The sequence below is a fragment of the Chelonoidis abingdonii genome, chromosome 2 (assembly GCF_003597395.2).
Source record: "Chelonoidis abingdonii isolate Lonesome George chromosome 2, CheloAbing_2.0, whole genome shotgun sequence".
In the NCBI taxonomy this organism is placed as follows: Eukaryota; Metazoa; Chordata; order Testudines; family Testudinidae; genus Chelonoidis; species Chelonoidis abingdonii.
This window is the reverse complement of record NC_133770.1, coordinates 16,072,297-16,096,775: the sequence shown is the minus strand read 5'-3', so window position 1 is coordinate 16,096,775 and position 24,479 is coordinate 16,072,297. Positions and strand designations below refer to the sequence as shown.

The following is a 24,479-nucleotide window of genomic DNA, read 5'->3' as shown; positions in this document are numbered from 1 at the left end:
ATCTAACAAGACTTCCTTTTCCCCTTTGTGAGCCTGATGGCAAGTAAAGGTTAAAATAACCCTACAAACCTCAAAGTAGTAGAGAGGAACTTGGAGAAATTAACTTCCAAGCATACAGAATCTCCTGTTAGCTACCATAGGTACATCAACGTAACTCTTCCATTGAGCCTTCCACTTGCCCAGATAACTTGCTGACAAAATGACTATCTACAAAGTGACTGAGTTGGAATAGTGCCATTAAAATATTAGGAGGAACTGGTGCATTTCACTCCCATTATATATTTCATATCCATTACTTGCTAGAAATTGTCAATGTAGTAGGTCACTTATATCTTGACAGGTTTCTCCCATTGCATCTCCTTTTAGGCAGGACAGAGAATCCAGAATATTTATTTGGATTTAGATTTATAGCAGACTTAAAAATCATGTTTTACATGATCTGTCCTGGCAGTTTAAAGAGAGATTGTACTGTTTTACTTCCTTTCTTGTACATCCTGCCAAAACACTGCCGAACTCTTACTTACACTTTGGTTAGTCAAGTGTAAGAGGGTGACAAGATGGCAGACACTTTCGTTTGCAGGGCAGAGGTCCTCAAACTTTTTTGCTCACTCTCCCCTGCCCTTATCTGGTCCACGCTCCCGTGGAAGCTGTGGTGGGGGCTGGAAACAGGCCTGATGCAGGGGCCAGGGCCAGGAGCAGAGCTGGGGGTAGAGTTGGGGTTGGCCTTTGCTTCCTCCCTGCCCGCTGTGGGGACTGGTCCTGGACCCGCTGTGCTTTCCCCAAATGTTTAGCCATACCCCCTAAAGGGCGCACCCCATAATTTGGGAGCCACTATTTAAAGGGCACAGTTTCCTGATGCCTGACCTTCAATATCTTTTTGTCCATTTACATGCATTACAGTTTTTCCAATTACCAGTGAATTTAAATTTGGAATTGTGGTATTTACAAATGTCAAGCAGAATCAGTAGAAAAGCACTTTGAGTCCAGTCTTAATAGACTGAGCACATTGGAAAGCATATTTGAAATGTCCCTGCTGATGAAACTCAGAGGACCAAGCGTGGCATGTGTAATGCTGCTGTTCAGACACCTGAAGCTTTCCGGCAATGGCAGTTCACCAGAGACTTCTTATTTCTCCATCGTTATAGGTTTGCATTGCATGTTATAGACACATGACTACTCTCTCCTGGAGAAGAGCTAGGAAATGAAGAGCCATCTCTGACAAGGTTTTCCTGGGGTTCAAAACAGTGGTGGAATGGGGTAGTGAGCAGGGAGATGGAATGTTGTGGATGCCTATGAAATGGTGGGAAAGAACGCTTCGTTATCTATGACATCTGATCGGAAGTATTTCCTCTCTTTGACTTTAACAGGAAATGCCTTTAGGATGTATAAAAAACCCTCACTTTTAAAATCTCAGATTTTCCTCCACTCAGATTGTAAGCAGCCCGGGGGCAGAAACACTCTTTTTAGGTGTTTGTACAACTAGCGCAATGGGATTGTGGTGTGTGACTTGACTCCTGAGTGCTGTGGCAATACAAAGAAATAATGATCTCATAATGCGTACTGATATAAAGGTGTGTTTCAGATAGACTTAAGAGAAATATCCCAAAAGACATTTCATGATGCTATGCAACAGCTTGCCCTCTCTAAAGGCTGCGTAAATCCAGTGATACAGGGAGAGAAAAAAGGCCTTCTGAAGAAATCATTTGTCAATCAAGGCAATGTCTTGGTTTAGTGAAGCAAGGAAACTGTGGAGAGACACCTCCTAATGAGTAGGGTTAATGGAGAAATGGTTGGCATTTGCCTATTAACTCTGTGGCAAGGGTCCGACAGAAACATACATCCCTTAGGATGTTGTTAAACAAATCCCAATTGTGCCACACTCCATGCTTCCCTCCACACATTGAGATATATGGAGGCAAGTGCTGTGTGGCCATGCCTTGCTCTGATGCACAATTTCCTAACCTTTGTGGTGGTTTGTCCTCTTAGATACAGCACTGGTCTGTCTGTCTAGTATAACACAGACAAGGTAGGTGAGGTAATATATTTTTATTGGACCAATAAAATATTACCTCTCACACCTCTCTAATATCCTGGGACCAACACAGCTACAACACCACTGCCAATAATATAACACACATCCCCCACTGGGTTTTTGTGATTACTAATCCAGTTTGAGCTCTGACTGTCCAAATTGCCTCGTTTGCGACCCAGAGAGTATTTAAACATGAACTGCAGGAGCAAAAGGCATTAAATGCTTTTGATTGATCTCCCTGGTGTTTTTATTAAAGAACGAAAACCTTTCTGAGGAGACCAATATAGTTAGCGATGTAAAGGGGAAAAAATAATTACATTTTGGTTTTGTCCTTAACTGAGGTTACATAAAATAGAATTTCCTAATAGATGAATAATATGGTCCCCTCCTTTAAACAAAATGTGAAAATGACCATTTGAGCTGAAATCGAAAATGCCCTATTTCCAGAAATTGATTGACTACTGACAATGCACTTTTTTATTAAGAATAATAATATTAATATTATTATTACTGGTGCAGGGTGCTAATGATCATGACCTAGCTAAACCTTCTTGGATCAGTTTTACCTAGGCAAAGCAATGATTTGTTAAACCTTTTCCTGAGTGATCCTCTGTCTTGAGCCAACAGATTAGGCTCACTGGTGTGTGTACGTGCGCAATATTTCAGTAAATCAGATAATGTTGCCATATCACTGAGCTGATTTCTGTAAAAAAAAAAAAAAATAATTTGTTAAACCTTTTCCTGAGTGATCCTCTGTCTTGAGCCAACAGATTAGGCTCACTGGTGTGTGTACGTGCGCAATATTTCAGTAAATCAGATAATGTTGCCATATCACTGAGCTGATTTCTGTAAAAAAAAAAAAAAAAAAAAATACCTGCCTGGTGTTATGGACTTTGAGTAATTCTGGGCTTCTGTGGCCTTTCATGGGCTCTTTTTTTCTAGACTTTCTTTGTGAAAGAAACAAACCCTAGTCAATTTAAAATGACAGGAAATTATTCAAAAGAATTAAATCTTTATTGCATCCTTTTCCCAAGTTGCTGCTAATGTCTGTTAAAAATATATTCCCTATATTTCAAGGAATGCACTATATTAGCAGTTTGAGAAGAGTGTAATCTAATTCTTTTGAATAATTTCCTTGTTATCTTTAATTGACTTGAGCCTAAGTTTAAAAAAAAAAAAATAGTGGGGTAGGGAGAAGGAATCACTACACAGATGTCTGCGGAAGTGGTGAAGTCTGAATCATGGTGTGAATATAGAAGCCCCTGGTTATTGTCATCCCTGGTGAGTAGAGAGGATGCATTTCTTAATATGAAGTTCCTTTTTTAATTTTAAAAGAAAATGACTTAAAGCCTCCTGTCCTTTTGACACTGGTTGTAATGACATCACCACGAGTTACCATGGTGATATTGAATATGCTGAGAATTGTTTAACAGCCTCTGATTGACAGAAAACTTCAGAGCTTTTGTCTTGGGAACTACCTAGTCTATTGACAGAAAACAGAACTCAAGCTAATCTTCCTTCTGCGCATTCTGTGGCTGGTGTTCCCAGTGTTATACTGAATTCTGGTTTTATTTTTTTGGGGGGAGGGGGGGAAGGTAAAGGGGGCAAGTCTTATCCTTAGTCTGAAGCTTGCACCAGAGAAGACCCATGTTCTATGGTGAGGCATGCCCCAGGCTTATTACAGAATTTCTCATGCTTAAGTATCTGTTGCTTCCTGGTCCCAGAACTACAACTACTGCTTTTTACATTTCCTTTCCAAAGCACTGTGCAAACATTACTCATCACAACATCCTTGCAAATTATATTGTCCCCACTTTACAGAGGGGGTAGTGGAGGTTAAACATTTGTGTCTGAGGTTATACAGAGAGTTCTCTGAGCTGGGACTAGAATTGGGGACAATGACCCCTCTGTTTGGTTCACTAGATGAGGCTGCCATCTAGGATGTTTGGGTAGAGAAGAGAGAGAAATTTTCGCTCCAGTAAGCTTAGTGGAAAGTTGGGGAATATTATCCCTCTTTGGTTCTGTGGAGAAGATTTTATGGAATTCTTCATCTTGATGCATCCTTTGATTGCACAATCATTTTCTAGGTAAGACCAGGAGATTGTTAACTATAGGCTAGCAATCAGCAACTGTCTAAGATGGAAGCCATGTTACACACTACAGTAAAGCAAAGATGTTCATTCATAGCTTTAAAAGAAGAAAAAGGCATCCCTTACTTTCCTGCACACAAGACAATTCTTCATAATTTGCTGCTGATTTCACTGCGTATTTAACAGACAGGCTTAATTCTATAACTTGTCATATAAATACACCTCTACCTTAATATAATACTGTCCTCGGGAGCCAAAAAATCTTACTGCGTTATAGGTGAAACCGTGTTATATCGAACATGATTTACTTCACCGGAGTGTGCAGCATCTCCCCCCCCCCCCCCCCGAGTGCTGCTTTTACCACGTTATACCCGAATTTGTGTTATATTGGGTTGTGCTATATCAGGGTAGAGGTATATCAACAGATCAAATGCAAAGGTTTGTGGAGAAGCAGTAATATTCACGATTCTCTGTGTCTGGGGATATTTGTGGCTGTTTTTTTACTATAGTAAGCAACTTGTCAGAGGAGGACTTGGATGGAGATTTGCAAGTGCTGATAAAACCTTCAGGTGCTGTTAAAATTAAACTCTTCTGTGTATGTTTTGAATATAATTTTCTGTTTTAAAGCTCTACTTCATGGCTGTTTCCCACCCTTTTAAATCTCTCCCATGATAGATTAAACATTCTTGATGGGCGGGGTAGGGGAAAGGTATTGGAGAATTAAACACCTCTTAAAAATATAGCGTTCCTCCTGTCTATCTTCTCCGCGCCAGAGAAATTACCCAGTGCTGTTGATAGGTCAAGTCAAGTAACCAGGGCAGCTGACTTGGTGCAGAGCAAGGTTTAATTGCAAGAATGGCTCAGGGCAAACCATGTTCAGCACCGTTTCAGAAACCCTGGCTTGTCCTGGTCCATCCTTGGACTTAAACCTTGTTCAGCGCTAGTTGTCAGTAGTAGGCTAATTTCCTTGTGGACAAGACTAAATTTACATTAGGATAGCACCTCGAATGCAGACCACTCTCCAAGTTTTCTACAGATGTACACCCACCAGTGAAATGGAGGCAAATCTTACTACCCTACAACAATTCAGAGAGGAAGTGAGGAAGATTGAATGCACATCAGACGGTTACAGGCTGTAGAAGGAAAACTGATCCAGTGGTTAGGATGCTAGTCTGGGATTTGGGAGACCTGAGTTGAATTCCTTGCTCTGCTACAGATTTCCTGCATGACCTTGGGCAAGTCACTTAGTCTCTCTCTGTGCCTCAATTCTTCATCTGTGAAGTGGGGATAAGTATCAGAGGGGTAGCTGTGTTAGTCTGGATCTGTAAAAGCAGCAAAGAATCCTGTGTCACCTTATAGACTAACAGACGTTTTGGAGCATGAGCTTTCGTGGGTGAATACCCACTTCGTCAGATGCATGTGGGGATAATAACCCTGCCCTACTGCATGGGATAGTTGTGCAGATAAATGTTAATGACTGTGTGGTGCTCAGATATTGTAGTAATGGGGACTGAGTGCTTTCACCATAAGGCAAATTGTAAAGTGGGCAGAATTGAACCCTGAAAATGCATTGAGATTTTCATTGGCCACAAGGAGTCAGGAGCTTGATTTTTACATCTCAGCCAGATAATGACACTTCTAGCAGCAGGATTGTTCCTTTATCATCAGGCTGGGGGATTGATTCAATGTTGTTTACTAAATTGCCAATACCTAGATTTTCCTTGAAAGCAACCTGTCAAAGTAATGACCAGGCCTGGCCTTGTTTTAACTTGGGTGATCCTATGGTGGTATGGCTACAGCCTAAGAGGATAATACTAATTTGAAAACTTAAACTATTTCTGGTTGTGTGTAATGTGTTTATAGTTCAGCATCTCAGCAGGAGTTTAAAAAACAACCTGCTATTTGTGGCTCAGTGGTGGTGTTTCTGGGGTTTCTATTTATATTCTGTTCCTGATGTCTTGTTGCATTTGATTTCTCCTCCCGCTTTTAACGTTCGTCTTTAAAATACCTCATACAGAATATGTCTATAACAAAGCTAGGATTTTTAAGACAAGACTGTGCATGTCTGAGTGTGATCTGTTTATCTCATACTTGATCCCTTTTTCAATTCAAAAAATTCTTTTGGTACTTTGGATCAGTGTAACAGTTTTTGGCAGCACTTCATTTTGAATCCAGTTAGGCCTTATTACTACTTTGGCTTCTAGTTAGTATCAGTAGGACGATGAGACTCCTTGCTTGCACCAGTTCATTTAACTGAACCCAGTTACAGTGTATGCCTCAGGCAAGTTAATGTGGGGAGGGGAGAGGGGAATCACATTGAACGAAATTCACTCCTGTGCAGAGACCCAGCCTGAGGCTGCTGTCCCACTTACACCTTCAGAATAGTCAAACACGTAGAAATGTATATTCATTTATTATCATAGGGTTTAAGTGGGACTTTGGTGAGGCACAGGGTGAATTTCACCCCTCACAAATAATTCCCTCAGACCCCAAAGGAACCTTGTCCTTCAGATAGAATGTTCCTGTCTTGGGGAGGGGAGTGATTAACTGTATGCGGGGTCCAGCAAAACACTAGCTTCCTTTGATGGTTAGGGCATACAGAATTTCATATGCTCCACTTAAGCATGATGATGAGTTTTGGAAGTGTATTTTCTTGGTAAGCTGGCCTACTAATAGTACTGAAATGTTGGTTGCATTTGTGTTAATTTACCAGCATTGTTACACCAGGGAAATTCCAAGTGTACCTGTAGCAGCTTTCCAGGGACCCTAGGTTTCCATGGTAAAGGAGAATTCCAGCATCCCTCCTATTTAATGAGAAGGTGCATCTCATAATGCTCTGTTTTGAGTTAAGTGGAGCCCACTCAGTTTAAGGTGGCACAGCACATTCCATACCTAGGACTTTGTGGGCTGTATTCCTGTACTGAAAGTGAGGCCACACAAATCTCTGCAGGACATTGTTAGTAGATTACACTTCCTCCTAGGATGATCTTGTGGTTAAGGCACTGGATTGGCACTCAAGAAGATCACTGTTCAATTCTTAGCTTTCCCATAGACTTCCTATCTGACCTTGAGTAAATCTCATAACTTTTCTGTGGGTCAGTTCCCTGTCTGCAGAATGAGAATAATACTTCTCTGCCTCACAGGGGTGGGGAAGATAAATGAGTTAATTAAATGTGATCTGCTCAGCTGTTACAGTGCTGTGTTCCATGTAAAGTATGGATAAAGATCAAACATGCACACTAAGTAGTATACCCACTTCACTGACGCTCAACAGCTAGGCATGTGGAAATCTCTTTTCATGTATTTAACTTTGGTTTCATGTAAGCACATTTTGGTTTTGGATACCCAGGGCCAGGTCATGGGGAGGCAGAGACGAGAGAATGCATCTACTACAATGCCAACTGGGAGCTAGAGAAGACCAATCAGAGCGGCGTGGAACGCTGTGAAGGAGAGAAGGACAAACGGCTCCATTGCTATGCTTCTTGGAGAAACAACTCTGGCTCCATTGAGTTGGTGAAGAAAGGCTGCTGGTTAGATGACTTCAACTGCTATGACAGGTAATAGCCACAAATTTAAATTGTATTTCAGGTGGGAAAGGCTTGCAAATTGCATTAGTGATGTCCAGAAGCAGCCCAATTCAACTGGGCTCCATTAACCTGCTTTAATTGCCTGTATATCTCTCAAAATTCTCTCTTAACAACTCTTTGCTTTCAGTATAGAAGCCGCAAAAAGTGCTTTTGGGGTTTTTTTTTATTATTATTTTTTTTTTTTTACAGGAAAGCTTAGCAATTCTGGCATGCTCTGAAAAATGTGTCCTGTACCATTGAGTGAAGAGCAATATGTTCTTCCAAGAGTTCTTGGCTACATAAAGGAAAACATGGAGTCATTTGGAGCTGTCTGAAAAAACACAGATTTTGGGGGGTATTAGGGTTTGGGATGTTTTTGCTTTAATGATATTGTAAAGGGTTTCTTTACTCCCTGTCACTGCTAGCTGGGTTGAGGGTAGGACTGTAGTTTGGCAGAGACTGAGTGGATGGACACTGGAAGTACAAGTGTGTTGGGGTGTGGTGCTGTCTGTAGCCAGCTATAGGGAAAATGGGCACTGCTGTGTGAAGGGTGTGGATGCATTAAAGAGCTTGGATTTTAGGAAAATATGGTCATGCCTGATAAGGTTTGGGTAACCCAATGCTGTGCTATCAAAATAAAAAAACTGCAATTTAAAAAAGTCTTTCCTTAATTTCAAAGTTTGAAGGAACACTGTCCACTAGTTCTGGGTCTATTTTTACTTTAAAAAATTGTAGCTAAAAGGTGGTATATAAGAATCATAGCACTCAGAGGTATGGGCAAAAACTTTCTGGGCCATCAAGATGATGGTCTGGTTCTACAATTTAAATGCCAAAATGGAACTAATCCTGATTTTCCAGGAAAATAGATTATTCCCAACTGTGTATTTCCTAGTTCTTTTATCCTGTCTGATTTTAAGTTTTCTAAGACATGAGGTTTCCACTACTACTCGGGAAAGACCATTCTGGAGTTTAGGTCTCATACAAAATTCTACTTGAACTTATTTCCTGTGCAACCCTATTGAAATCCCTGGGGGTAAGTCAGTTAAAAAGTTTGTCTAATTCATTGAGGTTGTTCCTAGCTCTATCCCATTCCTCTGAGCAATTCTGCTCCACCATATAGCTCATAAGTAATTCCTCTTATTCTTTCAAATATTTGTAGCTGGCTTATTTTCCCGCCACACCCATCATCTTAGTAGTTACATAGTCAAGCTCCATATTCAATTAGATTTTACCTTTTTTCCCCCTTCCCAATAAATCAGTCCTTCCAGACTCCTTAGTCATAGTAGTGCTGATCCTCATGAGAATGGGAATGTTTCATTATCGTTTTCTATTTTCAAACAGAAATGTTTAGCATAACCAGATTTCCTCTTAATAGCATATACTCCCAAATACAACAGCACTATGACAGGTGCATGGTATAACACAATGCCCCCATGCTGTAATGCATTGGTTCTCAACTTCTTCCATACTATTATCCTGTATTACAACAGAAGAATGTTTCTGGGCCTTCCAGTCCCTCTCATCTAGTTGTAAAGAAAGAGGATGGTTGCAATCTCCTAAAACCTGTTCAGATGCCCAAGATTGAGAACACATGCTTACACACGCTAACCCTATGGCATGAGAACCAGAAGGTACAAACTGACCAGTCTAGTTTCGTGGTCCAAGCTGAGAGATACCAGGTGTTAACAAGCAACATAAATGGTTAAAACTCCATTTTGAATTTTTAGAAAGATTTTAATTAACCAAGTCGGTTTTAATTATACACTTCTTGAGTGTTCAGTTTGTATTTTAATGGTAGCCTTTTAGTTGCCCCATGCTGTTATGCTTTGATCCCAGGAGAAATGATAAAATGTGACGAACGTGCCTTTACAATGAATTCAATTGCATTAATGTCCTCATGGCCTTTACTGGCATTTGTGTTCAGCACACACACACTCAAGCTGCTGGCTCCCAAGGACAATCTTGTTGGGATGCAGTTATGTTGCTGCATCATTACCCATGAGGTGTCGCCCGGAAAAAGGAGAGTCTACATGTACTATCAAGTTCTAGTGTCTTTTGCTTAGTAATGTAGATAATGGTTAGTGTTGTATGCCAAACGATACCTTGTTGCAACACCAAGGTTGAGATGTTAATGATGCTAAGGTTAGGACATTTAGGGTTATGGTTCCTAGAGCAATCTTAACTCTGTCCTTTAACCTCATCTAATCTGTTGGGGCATGGATGTGGTGTAAGAATCTATATAGATTCTTATGCATTCATTAGAATATTTAAACCCCTCGTACTTGTGCATTAAAGTGGTGCTTCATTATGTGATCACCCAACAAATATGCCATAACATGGCACATGTGCATTTAAAGCTGGAGAAAAGGGTACAATTTAAAAATAAATGAACAGCGCACAATTCATTTATGTGCATAATCTCGCTGGAGGAGAAGTATTAAAATTCACTTGAAGAGCATGTGAATTACTATAAAATGTGCACTTACAGCTATAGAAAAAAGTGTAGTTCTCTCCCAACCTATATTATATTTTACTGCTTGCTAAGTAGCATGTCAAGCTGCCCAGGGTTGTGTACCTGGGCAGACTCTGAACCAATTAAGGGAAATAATGAATTGCCTATGCAGAGTAGGCTGTTTTCACTCATTAACTTAATTTCTTAACTAACAGACTTTGCAAAACATGCATTCTCCACTGAAGGCTACAAATGCTCAAGTCTAATGCCATTAAATTGAAATGTTTTATGTTGTCTGAGTTCAGGAAAAGGTATATGGAAATATTGTTTAATTTATTGAAACATCATCACTTGGATAACTCAAATGGCTGATGTTTCTTTGAACTAAAAAATAAAATAAAATTACTTCCTGGCTGAGATCTTATATGAGAAATTCCAGCTCAAAAGCAATTTTTTTTCCATGAAGGAATAAACCACTGAAAATAGTGCCATGGATTAAAAGAGCCCTCTCCACCTTTGCTTTATAGCTATGTGCTATTGATGCCACAATCGAGGGAACTTGCCATGGATTCACAGATAGAGTAATAAAGTCAGACATATGAGTGTTTTATTACTTCCTCAGTGTGTTTGAGGGAAGGAAGTTAGGCATATAAATTTAGCTGCATTTAGGAAATCTTTTGATACAGTTCATAGAGCACCAATCTGCAATCTAAGTAACTAGATAATATACTGGAGAAGGTAAAAAACTGACAAAGAAGGCAGGTGTTTGTAAACAGTAGCAACTTGCACTGGAGGGGAAGTGAGTAGTAGAACACTACAACAGTCATTGGAACATCTTTTGCACTGACCTGGCAGGAAAGCAGATGTGTGGAAAACTGATGAAGTTTGTTTGATACCTATATGAGGATCTCTTTAAGATATACAAAATATTGAAACAGTATGGCTAGATACCTGCAGTGCTATCTGAACTAGAGGCAGCTGAGAATATTTAGAACTACAGCTTACATTTGTTAAAAGATAGGTACTAATGTTTAGGTGGAAATTCTTTAAAGCAAATTAGAAGTTACTTGAGGTAGGAAACTATATTAAGTACATGAATAAGACTTATTCTTGATTAGTTGCAAGTAAGATAACTAATGCAGGTAGTTGTTAGAGAAGACAGACCAATAAAATGGAAATACTGTACATACTTGATCATAAGCCGGTTCATTTATAAACTTACCCCTCCAAGATGGATAAGTAAAAAATGGAAAATTTTTATGACCCATTCGTAAGCCAACACTATAATTCAGGGGTCAGCAAACTTTAGCTCCCAGGCCATCAGGATAAGCTGCTTGCTGGTGGGCTGAGATGGTTTGTTTACCTCGAGCGTCTGCAGGTAAACCTAAGTAAACAAAGAACCCCGTCGCGCTAGTTGCTTACCCTGATGGGCTGGGACAGCAACTGGTGGGGAAATGGTGTGTGTATGTGTGTGGGAAAGCTGGGGATCAGGGAGTAACCCCTGTGACCACCCCCTACATGACCCTAGCCTGGCACCCCCACATTCTCCCCATCCCATCCCTTCCCACCTTCTCTGAGGAGGGCCGGGGAAGATGTCTCTGGCCTGGCCTTAGCCCACTCTGGCGGGCTGGGCCGGGCAGCTGCAGCTTGCCAGCCCCAGAGCTGCAGCTGCCTCGGAGGCTAGGGGGAGAGCAGGGTGGCCAGAAGTGGAGAGACTCTGGCCCCACCTCGTCCCTTCTGGCTCTGCTGGCTGTGCTGCCTCTTCTTGCCCCCTCTGTTGGGGGGAGAGGCTGTGTCTCACCTCTCCCTCTCTATACCCATTCATAAGCTGACCCCCTTCTCTGATGCTTCCCTTTTTTACTTTAAAAAAAAAAATCAGCTTATGAACGAGAATACACGGTAGTTAGATACAGTAACTACAAAGGTGAGGCTGGCTCAAGGAGGTTTTCTGGCCTCCTTGTTTAAATGTAATGATTTTTATCCAGTGTTGCTGAATTACAACGTTTAAAGTTAGATGTGAAGAATAAAATACCAAAGTATAGTTTAGTGAGCTGAAGTGCCTGGATAATATGCCTTTAAGGGCTTTGAAATTCATGGGGACCAGAACGTTGCTAATGAATTGAAGCTGAGCAGCCTTAAAATAGGTCCCCCTTCCAAAAACATTGTTAAAAGAACTTCCTTTATTTGCAAAGTCAAGCACTCAAAAGTTAGGAAATGCCAGAATTTAGGTTGCCTGTGCAACATTAATTTGGTCCACTTCTGCATATTAATTACAATACAGTCTTCAGCTACATGATCATATACTGTTCCCCCCCCGCCCCCCAATGTGATCCCTGCCTCAGTCAATGCACAGGACAGAGAGTGCTCAGGGCATGGAGCAACTGTTTGGTATTTTAATGCTTATCATTCAGTTAGAGATCACAGCCTTATTTATTACACATCATCCAAAGCCTGCAGTGAATATGGAATTTTGTTTCTTCTTGGTCTTTTCTAGGGTGTTTTCCACTATGGTATGAGTGCCACACAAACATTAGTGAATTTATCTCCACTGCAAGATCAGAAAACATTCTCCTCCCCATTGTACAACTGGCAAAACTAAGATAAAGAGATTGCCTGAGACCATGCGGTAAATTGGGGCAGAGCCAGAATTAGGCTCAGGGCTGCCTGTCTCCCAACCTTGTACTCATTGCTCTAGATCACATTGCTTTACTGACATATTGAGAATCCACAGCTCCCATTGGCTTTAGCTGGAGTTGAGTGCTCAGCCCTTCTGCAGATTAGCCTTCAGGTGTCTCAAACACCTAAGTAGTGGCCACCTGCCCACATTTTAATTAAAGTGACTTATTCAGTATCACATAAAAGCTCTGTGACAGGGACGGGGTAGTACGGAGTTCTCCTATGCAGCATTCACCTCCTTAGCCACAAGATCATCCTTTTTCTTCCTGCAATCCCCTACTTTAGTCTGTACACACCTTCTAACTGCTAGAGCAAATCAGACAAGAGTCCTCCGCCTCATTCACTACCCAACAGCCCAATTCTTTCCCTGAGCATTGTCCATCCAGTGCATTGAGGAAGGCAAAGGACCGGTGAGGGGAAAAAAGTGTGATTAAAGATCTAGGAAGAGAGAAGGAAGAGCATACTGACTGTCTGCCAAAAGTTCTGGAATGTTCACTCTTACCTGGGTTTAATTTACCCTTTTGTACACTCACGTACAAGGGCCGCAAACTAGAATTCTACAGCAAAGTCTCATTCTTGGTTATTCTCTTAAAAAAAAAAAAAAAAAAGCTTTCTAGCTTAATAGACTATAGGTCTGCAGAATGCAACAGGAGTAGGAGAAAAATAGAAATTTCCCTGCAACCAAATCTTCACTTCCTTGAACAGTATAAGCAATTCACTAATATTTTCCCCTCCTCCCTGTTCCTCTTGCCCATTCCTGATACAGGCAAGAATGTGTAGCCACAGAAGAGAACCCTCAAGTGTTTTTCTGCTGCTGTGAGGGGAACTATTGCAATGAGAAATTTACGCACTTACCTGAAGTAACTGGTCCAGAAGGTAAGTGACTCATTTTTGGTGGGGAGTGGAACTGTCTCTCTTAACAAACTTCTAGTATATTTTGCCGACTGAGGAGATGAGAAAGGAATGTTTATGTAGTTGTGGTGATTTCCAACATTTGTAGATATAAGTTAAAGGGCAAGTTCTCCTTTATGGAAAAGTATTAGGGTTTAAATTATATTTTTCTATAGATGTCTTTTAAACTATCCTATAAAATGTTAATAGAAAATCTCTCTTCTGTAGAGTGATCTCAAGGAATCTATAGAAAGCGTCTTTTTCTCTGAACTGTAGATTTTTCGGAGTAATTTCTATAGAATTTTATTAGATCCTTATCAAATTTTCCAGGACTTTATGAAAGTTAATTGTTTACATATTTGTATTACCTATTGTTATTTTAATAAGCCTCTCCCTACTGATTTTTTTGTTTAATTTGGCAAGTATTGATATTTGTCCATCCCTCATCCTTCCGTGTCTCCAGTGAAGCAACATGGTTCTATTTACACTTCCCATTCTTTGTTCATCAGCTTTACTGATGTAATGGGGAATTGGTACTAAGGTGGAGACGGTACATTTGCTGATGGCTTCTGCAGTATTTTACTTTAAACTGACATGTTATTGCCATGGCTGGAAAACCTTTCTCTTTGTTAGATAATTGCAGTGGTGGGGAAGGGTCTTTGCCATCCGTGCCCATGTAACGTCTTTTAGGGTTCATAGCAGGCAGGGATGTAGACTTAGAAACTCCAGCAGGCAATTTTCTACTTCACTTGGGTCTGGGGAACTTTTTTGGGGAAGTTCTAACGTGGTACTTTAGAGCATGCATGGCTAGATCTTTATTAATAAATTGCTCATTACAAGAGCATGAGAGTCACACCAGCAAATGTGCTCCGCTAAGGAGTTGGGGGAGAGCGAATGCTTGTGTGTGTCTGGAACTATAGCCTCTAATCCCATTGCAAATATAAAAAATCCTGTTTCACTTACTGTTCCCCTCCCCTCTTACAGTAATATACGAGCCGCCACCACCAACGCCCTCACTACTCAACATTCTGGTTTACTCTCTGCTTCCAATTGCTGTTCTGTCAATGGCCATTCTCTTGGCCTTCTGGATGTACCGTCACCGAAAGCCCCCCTATGGGCACGTTGACATTAACGAGGTGAGTCAGAAGCCTGATACCTTGAAAACTGAAAGGCAAGAGTTGACTTTTTTTTTCTCTTGTAAACGTAATTTCACTGTTTACCAGAAGCTGTTCAGGTTGAGTATTTCAGCCTTCTTAGATTGATTGTCCTTGGATGGCACATTATTAATTTAAGATGGCAGAACTTTCTCTTTGCTTTGTTAAATTGTTAAACGTTGCAATACCATACTGGAATTCATAATGGCTATCTTAGCACATGCTGTAAGAACCTAGCATTTTTCTATGGGAGGCGGGAATTGAAGTCTTATGGCTTAATTTTAGTTTGAGGTGCTCAACACCTTTTTTATTCCTGCATAGCTAGACAGAGCCTATGCCAAATGAGCGTTTCAAACATGGAAGATAGATTTGGGTCGGAGGAGTCCAACTACTCTTCTACATGAAGCTACATTGTATTGTAAATAGCATCTTTCATACAAACATTTGAGTTTATACAGCTGTTGTTTTTATGAAAGCCTATTGTGCCTGATTGGATCAAAGTCTTACTTGCTATTCATTAGAATGGTATGAAATATTCATAATGAAGTGCAAAACTATTTGGAATTTTAGGTGTACTTTGCTATTTTGTAACAAAACTGAAGGTGGCATTTTTTTTGCAGGAGATACCATTGAAGTGTAAATGTTTTCCAAGCGAAGATAGATTTTGCATTGAAGACATGAGAAAATTCAAGCTTTTTGCCATGACTTGATGCAAAAAAGTAGTTCACATTTGAGGGTGGGAATGCCACCAAATGGCAAAGTGTTTCATGTGAAAATTCTGCAAAACAAAATGTGAATTTCACACTGCTCTGCTACTAAGTCATAACTTACTTTGAACAGTAAAATTTCAATCAGCTAAAATACGTTTTTCCCCTGGCTTCACTGTTTGACTTCAGTTTGTAACCTACATCTTTATCTTTGTTTTGTTTTCTAGGATCCTGGTCCACCACCCCCTTCTCCATTGATTGGCCTTAAGCCATTGCAATTATTGGAGATCAAAGCTAGGGGGCGCTTTGGCTGTGTCTGGAAGGCTCAGCTGATGAATGACTATGTAGCAGTGAAAATCTTCCCCATACAGGTGAGAGAAATTCAAGGACTTCCATATGCCTTTCAGTATGGTTAGCTCATTAACAAATACCACCTGCGGCAGCTGCTGTTTCAAGCTGGGCAAATGATCCCATTTTGAAATCTACAGGGCATTTTAACTATGGTCCAAATGTTCAGAGCTGTAGAAAGGCAGGGAGGAAGCATGCAGTGTAATACCCAAAGAGTGCACAAAAGACCATGTTAATCCCAGATCTTGCATGACTGTTGCCTGGGTAAATTGAGAATCTAGACCTGAACACAAGTAATTTGCAACTCACAAAGCGACAGTCCTAATGAAGTGAAGACTCATTGTACAGGAACATTAGTGTGCTGAGAAGTTGTGTATTTCATTTTGGACGTTCAAAACTCTAAGAATTGCAAATGGAAAAACCAAAACAATCAGATATGTCCAGTTGAAGAGAACTTACTGAAAAATCTTTGTGCTCTTCCCCTAAACCCCTCTTCTTTAATCCTCTTCTTCCTTGTGTTTTTCATCATGGTTTTATGGAAAGAGATTTTTATATCCTCTCTCCAGACCGGACATTTACACAATCCATTCTGGTTTATGATAATCTTAACAATTGGAGCTGAAATATAAATTTAGGTAGTATTTGCATAGGCTTCATTCTTTTACTTGCTTTCACAGAAATTTTGGCTACATTTTTTAATCTGTGACTTTATATTTTCGGCTTTCACTTTTTTTAATGAGGCTATAGTGCTTTCTGAGGGTGGTTTGGGGAGGGTTTAAGTACAGGAATGTCTTCTCTTTCTCTGGCATGTAGACCTTTTGGGAAATTGCCTAATTTTAAAGGCATCTGTACTCCTTTTTATGATGTCTGAGAATAACTTTGAGGAGCATCAGCAATGCACTGTCATGGCAGTTATTTGCTTTAAATGGAATGTTGAATTTAGAAGTGGTCTTTGATCATGTTACCCTCTGCTTTAGGATAAACAATCCTGGCAGAGTGAGAGAGAAATCTTCAACACCCCTGGCATGAAGCACGAAAACCTTTTGCAGTTTATTGCAGCAGAGAAGCGAGGAACAAACTTGGAGATGGAGCTATGGCTGATCACAGCTTTCCATGACAAGGTATCATATATCCACATCTCCGTTTGGGAGCTAAAGGGACTGATGCCTATTGGGATAACTATGCAGGATTTGGAATGAGTGTTTACCATTTGAACAGCCACTTTGGAATGTCCTGTTCGCCTTGTAGCTAATTTTTGTGAGCTATGTTTCAGTTTATTGAAAGAAAAAAGGCAAACCAACCGTTGGTTTAAAGTTTTCTCAGAAGAACTGTTGGCTTTAGAAAATCGTTGTGATCTGCAGGACAGGAGAAGAAGTGGAAAAGGCCAGTGTTTGCACTTGTAAGCAGTAGTAACCTTGCACCTGTGTAGGCAAACCTGAGAGATAGCATTCAGAGCTGACAGACTGTGGCAGTCCTTACTCTGCACTTTCAAACAGGCTCTGTATTTACTTAAAACTCACAGCATATCTGGGTTTCATGGGTTGCTTTAGTTGTCAAATATAAAGAACATTTTAAAATAAAACAAACATGCACAAATCCAGGTTTGAGCTGCAATGTTATCCCTGTATTTAATCCAAGGTTCATGAAGTCAATCATTTCCATAGACAGCTAATAGAATGTAAGATCTTTTCTCAATTAAGGCTTTCCCCTTCTTGTCTAGCTGCTCCAGTTTTTCCTTGAGGGAGCTGGACCTGGCAGAACTAATTGTTAAGCCATTAGGTATTTTTATTTCAATGAGTCCAGGAAAGTGATAGTATTTCACCAATATTCTTCTCTTCTTTTTTGTTTTATTCTTCGCAAGTGGATTTTTCTGTCAAATCAAAGTTCAAACTGCTCAAGCACTCATTAAAGCCATTCTCTAAACTGATGATTTGGCACAGCTGTCACTTACCGAGGTCTATGATTAAGTTCTAAGAGCATATGATGTCCCATTTCTCAGGGCTCTCTGACAGATTACCTGAAGGGGAATATTATCAGCTGGAATGAACTCTGCCATGTTGCAGAAACGATGGCCCATGGACTGTCCTACCTACATGAAGATGTCCCCTGGTGCAGAGGGGAAGGACACAAACCTGCCATAGCACACAGGTATTGTATTTTTGCATAACTGTGGTTCTTCAGCTCGTGACCTGAAGAGCTCTGTGAAACTTAAAAGCTTGAACCTTGCACTAGCAGAAGTTGGTCCAATAAAAGGCATTACCTTGCCCACCTTATCCCATGACCTTCTGGTGACAATTTTATTGAATAGAGGAGGGAGGAGATCTTGCTTTTATGTAGTGCCTTTCATCCTAAGTATTTTGCAAAAGATAACATACAGTAATAGCAAGGTAGGTAGTTTGTGCTGCCCCCACACTGCAGAGCCCCTGTAGAAGAAAGGAATTTACCCCAAAAACATGGGGGGACAGATCCTCCACTGAAAGCCTCAGAGGCTGTTTAATGTCCAAACAGAGTAGGCAGGACCTCGATTTAGTCCTTATCCAAAGGACCTTCACATTGGAATACTGCATTCAGTTCTGGTGTCCGCAATTCAAGAAGGATATTGCTAAATTGGAGAGGGTTCAGAGGAGAGCTGCAAGAATGATTGAAGGATTGGAAAACAACCCTTATAACAATAGATTCAAAGAGCTCAATTTGTTTATATTAACTAAGGGAAGGTTTTAAGGTGTACCCTTGGATCACAATCTGTAAGTACCTATGTGGAGAACAGAAATTTGATAATGGAGGACTTTTCAGTCTAGACAAAAGTATAGCAAGATCCAGTGGTTGGAATTTGAATTTAGATACATTCAGACTAGAAATAAAGTGGAAATTTTTAACAGCGAGGGTAATTAACCATTAGAATAGTTTGTCTACTGTTACGGTAGATTCTGCATCTCTGGCAATTTTAAAATCAAGATTGGTTGTGTTTTAAAAGATCTGCTCTAGTTGAAACAGGAATTAATTCAGGAAAGTCCTGTGTTATACGGGAGGTTAGACTAGATGATCAAAACTGGCCCTTTTGGGTTTATAATCTGAATAAACTATATTGTAGTCCGTGTATTCCGTATGGCTATTTGACTATGAAAGGATTTAAACTGGTGCTTCCAGGGAATACAATTATTTCCAGCTTGTTGCTTAGTCTTATTCTCCCCAGCTGAGATTTTTGTTCAGAAGGAAAGAATGAGTGAAATAGAAAATGACTGCTGTTTGTTACTCATTATTTTATTGCACTTAGCTTGCCATGAGCTGTTCAAAAGATACAAGAAGAGAAGATCCCTGCCCCAAAGAGTTTACAGCACATTTTAGACGTGATACAGGCTAGGGTGGCAGGGCGAATTGCTGGAGTGCAGAACGATGAGGGTTATGGCAACAATCAGATGGATACTCACTTATATGTCTGCATGTCTTGGTGGTTCTGTATAGCTAGTTCTAAAATAAAAATATAAATAGTATAGTCTTGCTTGCTCCAGGCATGGTGGGATAGGTGAGTTTTCAGGAAGGATTTAAGTCAGGTGAAAGGCTATATAGATGGCAGTCCCAGGACATACTCCTCCACCCACTGCCCTGCACTCTAGCTTGGGCTGAAATATGAAGTTCAATTGCAGTCGTCTGTATTTGATTTGGTGAGACTGATTTTTTTTTTTAACATCCGAAAAGCTTAAATCTCTATTATAAAAAGTGTTTTCTGTTCAGTGACTTTGTGTGCCCACCCCCCAAAACAGGAAGAGAATTCTGAGAAATGTGATCTCGTGCAAGAGCCTGCAGCTGCATTTCAGTTGCTTGTGGGGGAACTCTGCCTCCTTGACACTTGCCCCTGTAAAATAAATGCAGTGATTTATATGTGAAATTCCTAGGGGTGGTGCAGGGAAAAAGCCCTGCAAAACTCTTGAAGCTGTGGACCATGGTAATTAGTGTCACAATAGATTTAGCAAATGATGCAGGGGAGGGGAAGAGGAAGGGGGGGAAATTCATTCTCCATGTGTAAACTTTACCATCTAAGAAGCATGTAGTTTCAGGGCACAGGTGTATTTTACTGTCTTTCCCCTGTCTAAAAAAATAAATGAGTAAATCTGTTTCAAGTTGGGTGATATTTTTGAATAGCACCGGGCAATGCACTTTTAAAATGCTTGAATTCTCAGTTAAGTCTGAGTGAGTTACTGCCATAAAAAGCTTCAGCTAACTCCTTAACACCATTGGCCTTTGGCACAAAAGGAGGATTAATGTGGTAATTATCACAATCTTGCTTGTCGGTGCTATAGTGTCCTCTAGTGGAAATTTAAAGTAAGAGCATTGGTGTATAAATCAGTGGATTCTAATGCTGCCAACTATCATTTCTTCTTTGAGTAGCGTCCCTCTGGGTGCTCTGCTTCAGGTACACACGTGCCTCTCAAGCCAGTGATTGGAGATTTTCACCTAGGAGTGTCCGTTCAGCCTCTTAATATCAGACACCAAAGCTATATAGGGGTATGTAGGTGAACCACATCAGTGCCTTTTCAACCACCTTGGCCTGAGATGCAATCTTAGAACAGTGGTTCTCAACCTGGGCTCTGGGGCAGGTTTTGGGAGGTTCACCAAGCAGGGCCGGCATTAGGCTTGCTGGGGCCCAGGGCAGAAAGGCAAAGTCACGTTGTGCAGTACTGAACCCTGGGGCCCCAAGCCCTGCCATCTGGGGCTGAAACCAAAACCTGAGCTGCTTAGCTTAGCATAAGCCCTTCTTGCATCCCCTTAATGCCAGCCCTGGCTTTTATATGCAGAAAAGCCGTTGTTGTGGCACAACTGGGCTGTGGAATTTTTATAGCATGGGGGGGGGGGAGGGGGCGAAAAAGGGGTTGAGAACCCCTTCCTTAGGCTGAGGCATGCTCAAGGCAGACACACTTTCTCTTTTATTCCTTAGTGTTTAGATCAGGGGTAGGCAATTTATGGCACGCATGCCAATTTTTAGTGGCACTCACACTGCCTGGGGCCTGGCCACTGGTCCGGGGGGCTCTGCATTTTAATTTAATTTTAAATGAAGCTTCTTGAACATTTAAAAAACCTTATTTGCTTTGCATACAACAATAGTTTAGTTATATATTATAGACTTATAGGAAAAGATTTTTCTAAAAACATTAAAATGGGTTACTGGCACGCGAGACCTTAAATTAGAGTGAATAAATGAAGACTCGGCACACCACTTCTGAAAGGTTGCTAACCCCTGGTTTAGATACTTAGTCTAGTAGTTGTTAGTGTAGTTAGTGAGTTGGTTTGAACACGTAGTGAGAAGATTGTTTTGTTCTACTCTCCTTTTTCCCCCCCAGAGAGACTTGTTTTCCTAGCAGGGCATTCTTGGCCTGCCATGCCTGACATGCTGCCTCTTCCTGTAAGCGATGGCCACTGTTAAGTGTGTCCATTGCTTGGGGGTGTCCCATGTCTCCCAGAAGTGTAACTTCTTGGCCCTCAACTCTAGGGCAGGGAAGAACAAGGAGCTCAGGCTGGGACTGTTCATGATAGAATGTTCTCTGCATCCAGAACCAGGTCAGGAGACACCACCTCTCTCACCCCACCATATCTGTCCCTGGACAGAGCCAGCGCTACTTCTGCCTCGGGCAGACTTCCCCAGAAAGGAAGGGAAGACTTTGGAGGCTTCTGGGAAGACTCCCAAAAAGAGGAATGCCGATTCTCACTCCAAAGAAACAACTGTGGTGCTCAGCCAAGCCTCCAGTCGCCATAGGTACTGTTGAAGCCAAGGACTCCTCCACTAGTAGTGGCAGGACTATGATGTGCTGGAGCTCCAAGGAAAAGAGGCATGGCTCCAATAGGGCTCTGGTACTTTCCACCAGCACAGAGAGCAAGCATAGGGCGAGTTTGGCCCAGCTGTTGGTACTGATGCATCTGGCCCATAGTACATACCAGTACATGAAACCAGCTTACCATTGTGGCCCTTAATCCAACTGTTGGTACTGACGCAGTCTGTCCAGCCACTGGTACCAATGCGTTCAGCATTGTCGGCACTGCGCAAACAACAATGCCCATCTTCTGTTGCGGTGCGATAGTCAGTGTTATCTGCTTCAGCAGTAGTTGTCTGAACTACTCTTTCGGCACCAGATCCCTTCTTGGTACTGCAGGAATTCCAGCACTCTAAGGACCTTTTGGTATCAGATGAAGCAGAGTCCCCGCTTCTTGTGGGTACCAAATGCCTTGTGGCACTGAGATCCCAGTCTCTGGGTTACTTTCTTCTGGGGCTGCTGGACTCTGCACTGCTTAACAGGTGTCCCCCTCCCCCATGTGTAAGGGCACTGTTGGCCCCTTACTAAAACTTTGTGGGTTTCTTTGTTGGTTTGTGTTTTCTGGTGCCCTCTCACCAGGCTAGGGGAGGGGGGAGGGGCCAAGAAGTTGGGATTCTGGGACTGACAGGGCCTCTGGCCAATCAGAGGGCTCTAGACCATGGCCAATGGGGAGTAGCTAGCACCGCAGGTCAATACTATGGTCCAGATGCCTGGTCAAATCAGGAAGCCCCCTAGCTCAAGTCCCTGCCTGCATATGTGCTGAGGGAGAGAGACAGTGAGAGCAGCCCCAGGTGGGTGAGGCTCTGTGGCTGTCAGCCAGCAGGCAAAGAACCACATAGGAGGCTGGAGGGGGCTGCCTGATGGCCCAGTGACACATCTAAGAGCTAGCGAGCAGGGGCAGGAGGGTTGTGCAGGGGGCTGGAACCCACCAGGAACAAGGAGACAGACCCAGCGGGCAGGGTCCACGGAGGGGGGGAACAACAGCCAGAGGGAAGGAGGGGCCTGAAGGGAGTGGCATGGGGGTCCCAGACACATTGTAACGAAGCGAGGCCCCCCAGCAAAGGGGATAAAGTTGGAATAGCAGGAGGTGGAGAGATGAACTCTGAGACCCCAGTAACCCACTCCCTGTACTGCCCTGAGACCAGCTGGGCAGGGAGCCATGACTAGTACCGGCTGGGGGTGGATCCTGGCAGCCCCTGAGCCCAGGAGAAGGTAGGGTTGCCAGGTGTCCGGTTTTCGACCAGAACGCCCAGTGGAAAAGGGACTGTAGTGGCTCCAGTCAGCACTGCTGACTGAACCGTTAAAAGTCTGATCAGCGGCACAGCAGGACTAAGGCAAGTTCCCTGCCTGCCATGGTTCCCGGAAGCAGCAGCATGTCCCCGTCTCTGGCTCCTATGTGTAGGGGCAGCCAGGAGGCTCCACACGCTGCCTCGGCCCCAAGCACCAGTTCTGCAGCTCCCATTGGCTGCAGGAGCTGTCACTTGGGATAGGGGAAGTGGTGTGGGACCCCCTGGCTGCCCTACGCATACAAGCCAGAGGGGGGCATGCTGCTGCTTCCGGAAGCTGCTTGAGGTAAGGCCCCACCCCAGAGGCCAGAGCCCCAACCCTCTGCCCCAGCCCTGATCCCTCTCCCACCCTCTGAACCCCTTGGTCCCAGCCAGGAGCACCCTCCTACACCCCAAACCCCTTATCCCCAGCCCCACACCAGAGCCCACACCTTCAGCTGGAACACTGACTGTGTTGGGGAGGTCTATAATGGTGGGGTAGGGAGAAGGTAAGTTTATAGGCATTTGTGAGCCAAATGGCCATTTTACCCTGGATGTGTGAGCTCTCAGCTCACAATGGTAGGGTGCTGACTTATTTAAAACTCACATTTTATTTGATAGGAGCAGATAAAAAAATTAAATTGTATAAATTTTTACTCATTGCTGGTGGCTTCTGGGATATAGGTGTGACTGGCACTATGGAAGAAGTATTCTTCTCTTGCTGCATTCTGTTACCTACCAGGATACTCAGATGGGCCCACCCCCACATCTATATGGGAAGAGGCTTGTAGGAAGGGATTTTCAGTGGAGGTCCCTGACTCTAGAGCTTAATCCTCCTCGCCATTCCCTGGTCTGACTAAATAGCCTGCTGATCGTGGGGTCATGTTGCCAAGCCAGTGATTGGATGTGCCTTAAAATCCTATTTCTTAGATCTGAGTGGGAGTCACCAGATGTTCAGTTCAGAAAATCGGACTGTTTTTATTTAAGCGCATAAATATAGATCTTGTCCTACTCTTTGACAGCCGAAAACCTGCGGCTCTTTCTCTGGAGGACTGTTTTTCTTTTTGTGGGTAGTGGATTCATTCTTTGATATTTTTGGCCACTTGGCTGGTTTGGATGTATGGTATTTTTTAAATGTGTTTACCTCTTTGTATATCCGCATGGAGAATGTGCTAGATGCACAATATGCCCTGAAGAGAGTGTGTGCACGTACATGTGTGGATTTATGTGTGTGTGCATCTAATCATTCATTTTTACTTTTTAAGATGGCGGAGCAATGTATTATTGTGGTTTAGTGAGTCTGTCATAAATTAACTCCTCTGTCAAATGGAGTCATAGGCCACGTCTACACTACGGGATAATATCGATTTAGCTAAAATCGGTTTCTTAAAACTGATATTATAAAGTCGAGTGTGCGCATCCACACTAGGCACGTTAATTCGATGGTGTGCGTCCATGGTCCAAGGCTAGTGTCGATTTCTGGAGCGGTGCACT

The 24,479-nt window shown here is 42.2% G+C and overlaps 1 protein-coding gene across 1 annotated transcript in view; it reads left to right on the top strand.

The window, feature by feature from the left end:
• ACVR2B (activin A receptor type 2B) overlaps positions 1-24,479 on the top strand; it is a 163,783-nt gene that overhangs the window by 120,356 nt on the left and 18,948 nt on the right. Inside the window, exons 2-7 of the mRNA XM_032789052.2 lie at positions 7,472-7,679; positions 13,583-13,692; positions 14,692-14,843; positions 15,796-15,939; positions 16,894-17,037; positions 17,916-18,064. Of these exons, the coding sequence (XP_032644943.1) occupies positions 7,472-7,679; positions 13,583-13,692; positions 14,692-14,843; positions 15,796-15,939; positions 16,894-17,037; positions 17,916-18,064 (907 nt within the window). The remainder of the gene's footprint in view (positions 1-7,471; positions 7,680-13,582; positions 13,693-14,691; positions 14,844-15,795; positions 15,940-16,893; positions 17,038-17,915; positions 18,065-24,479) is intronic.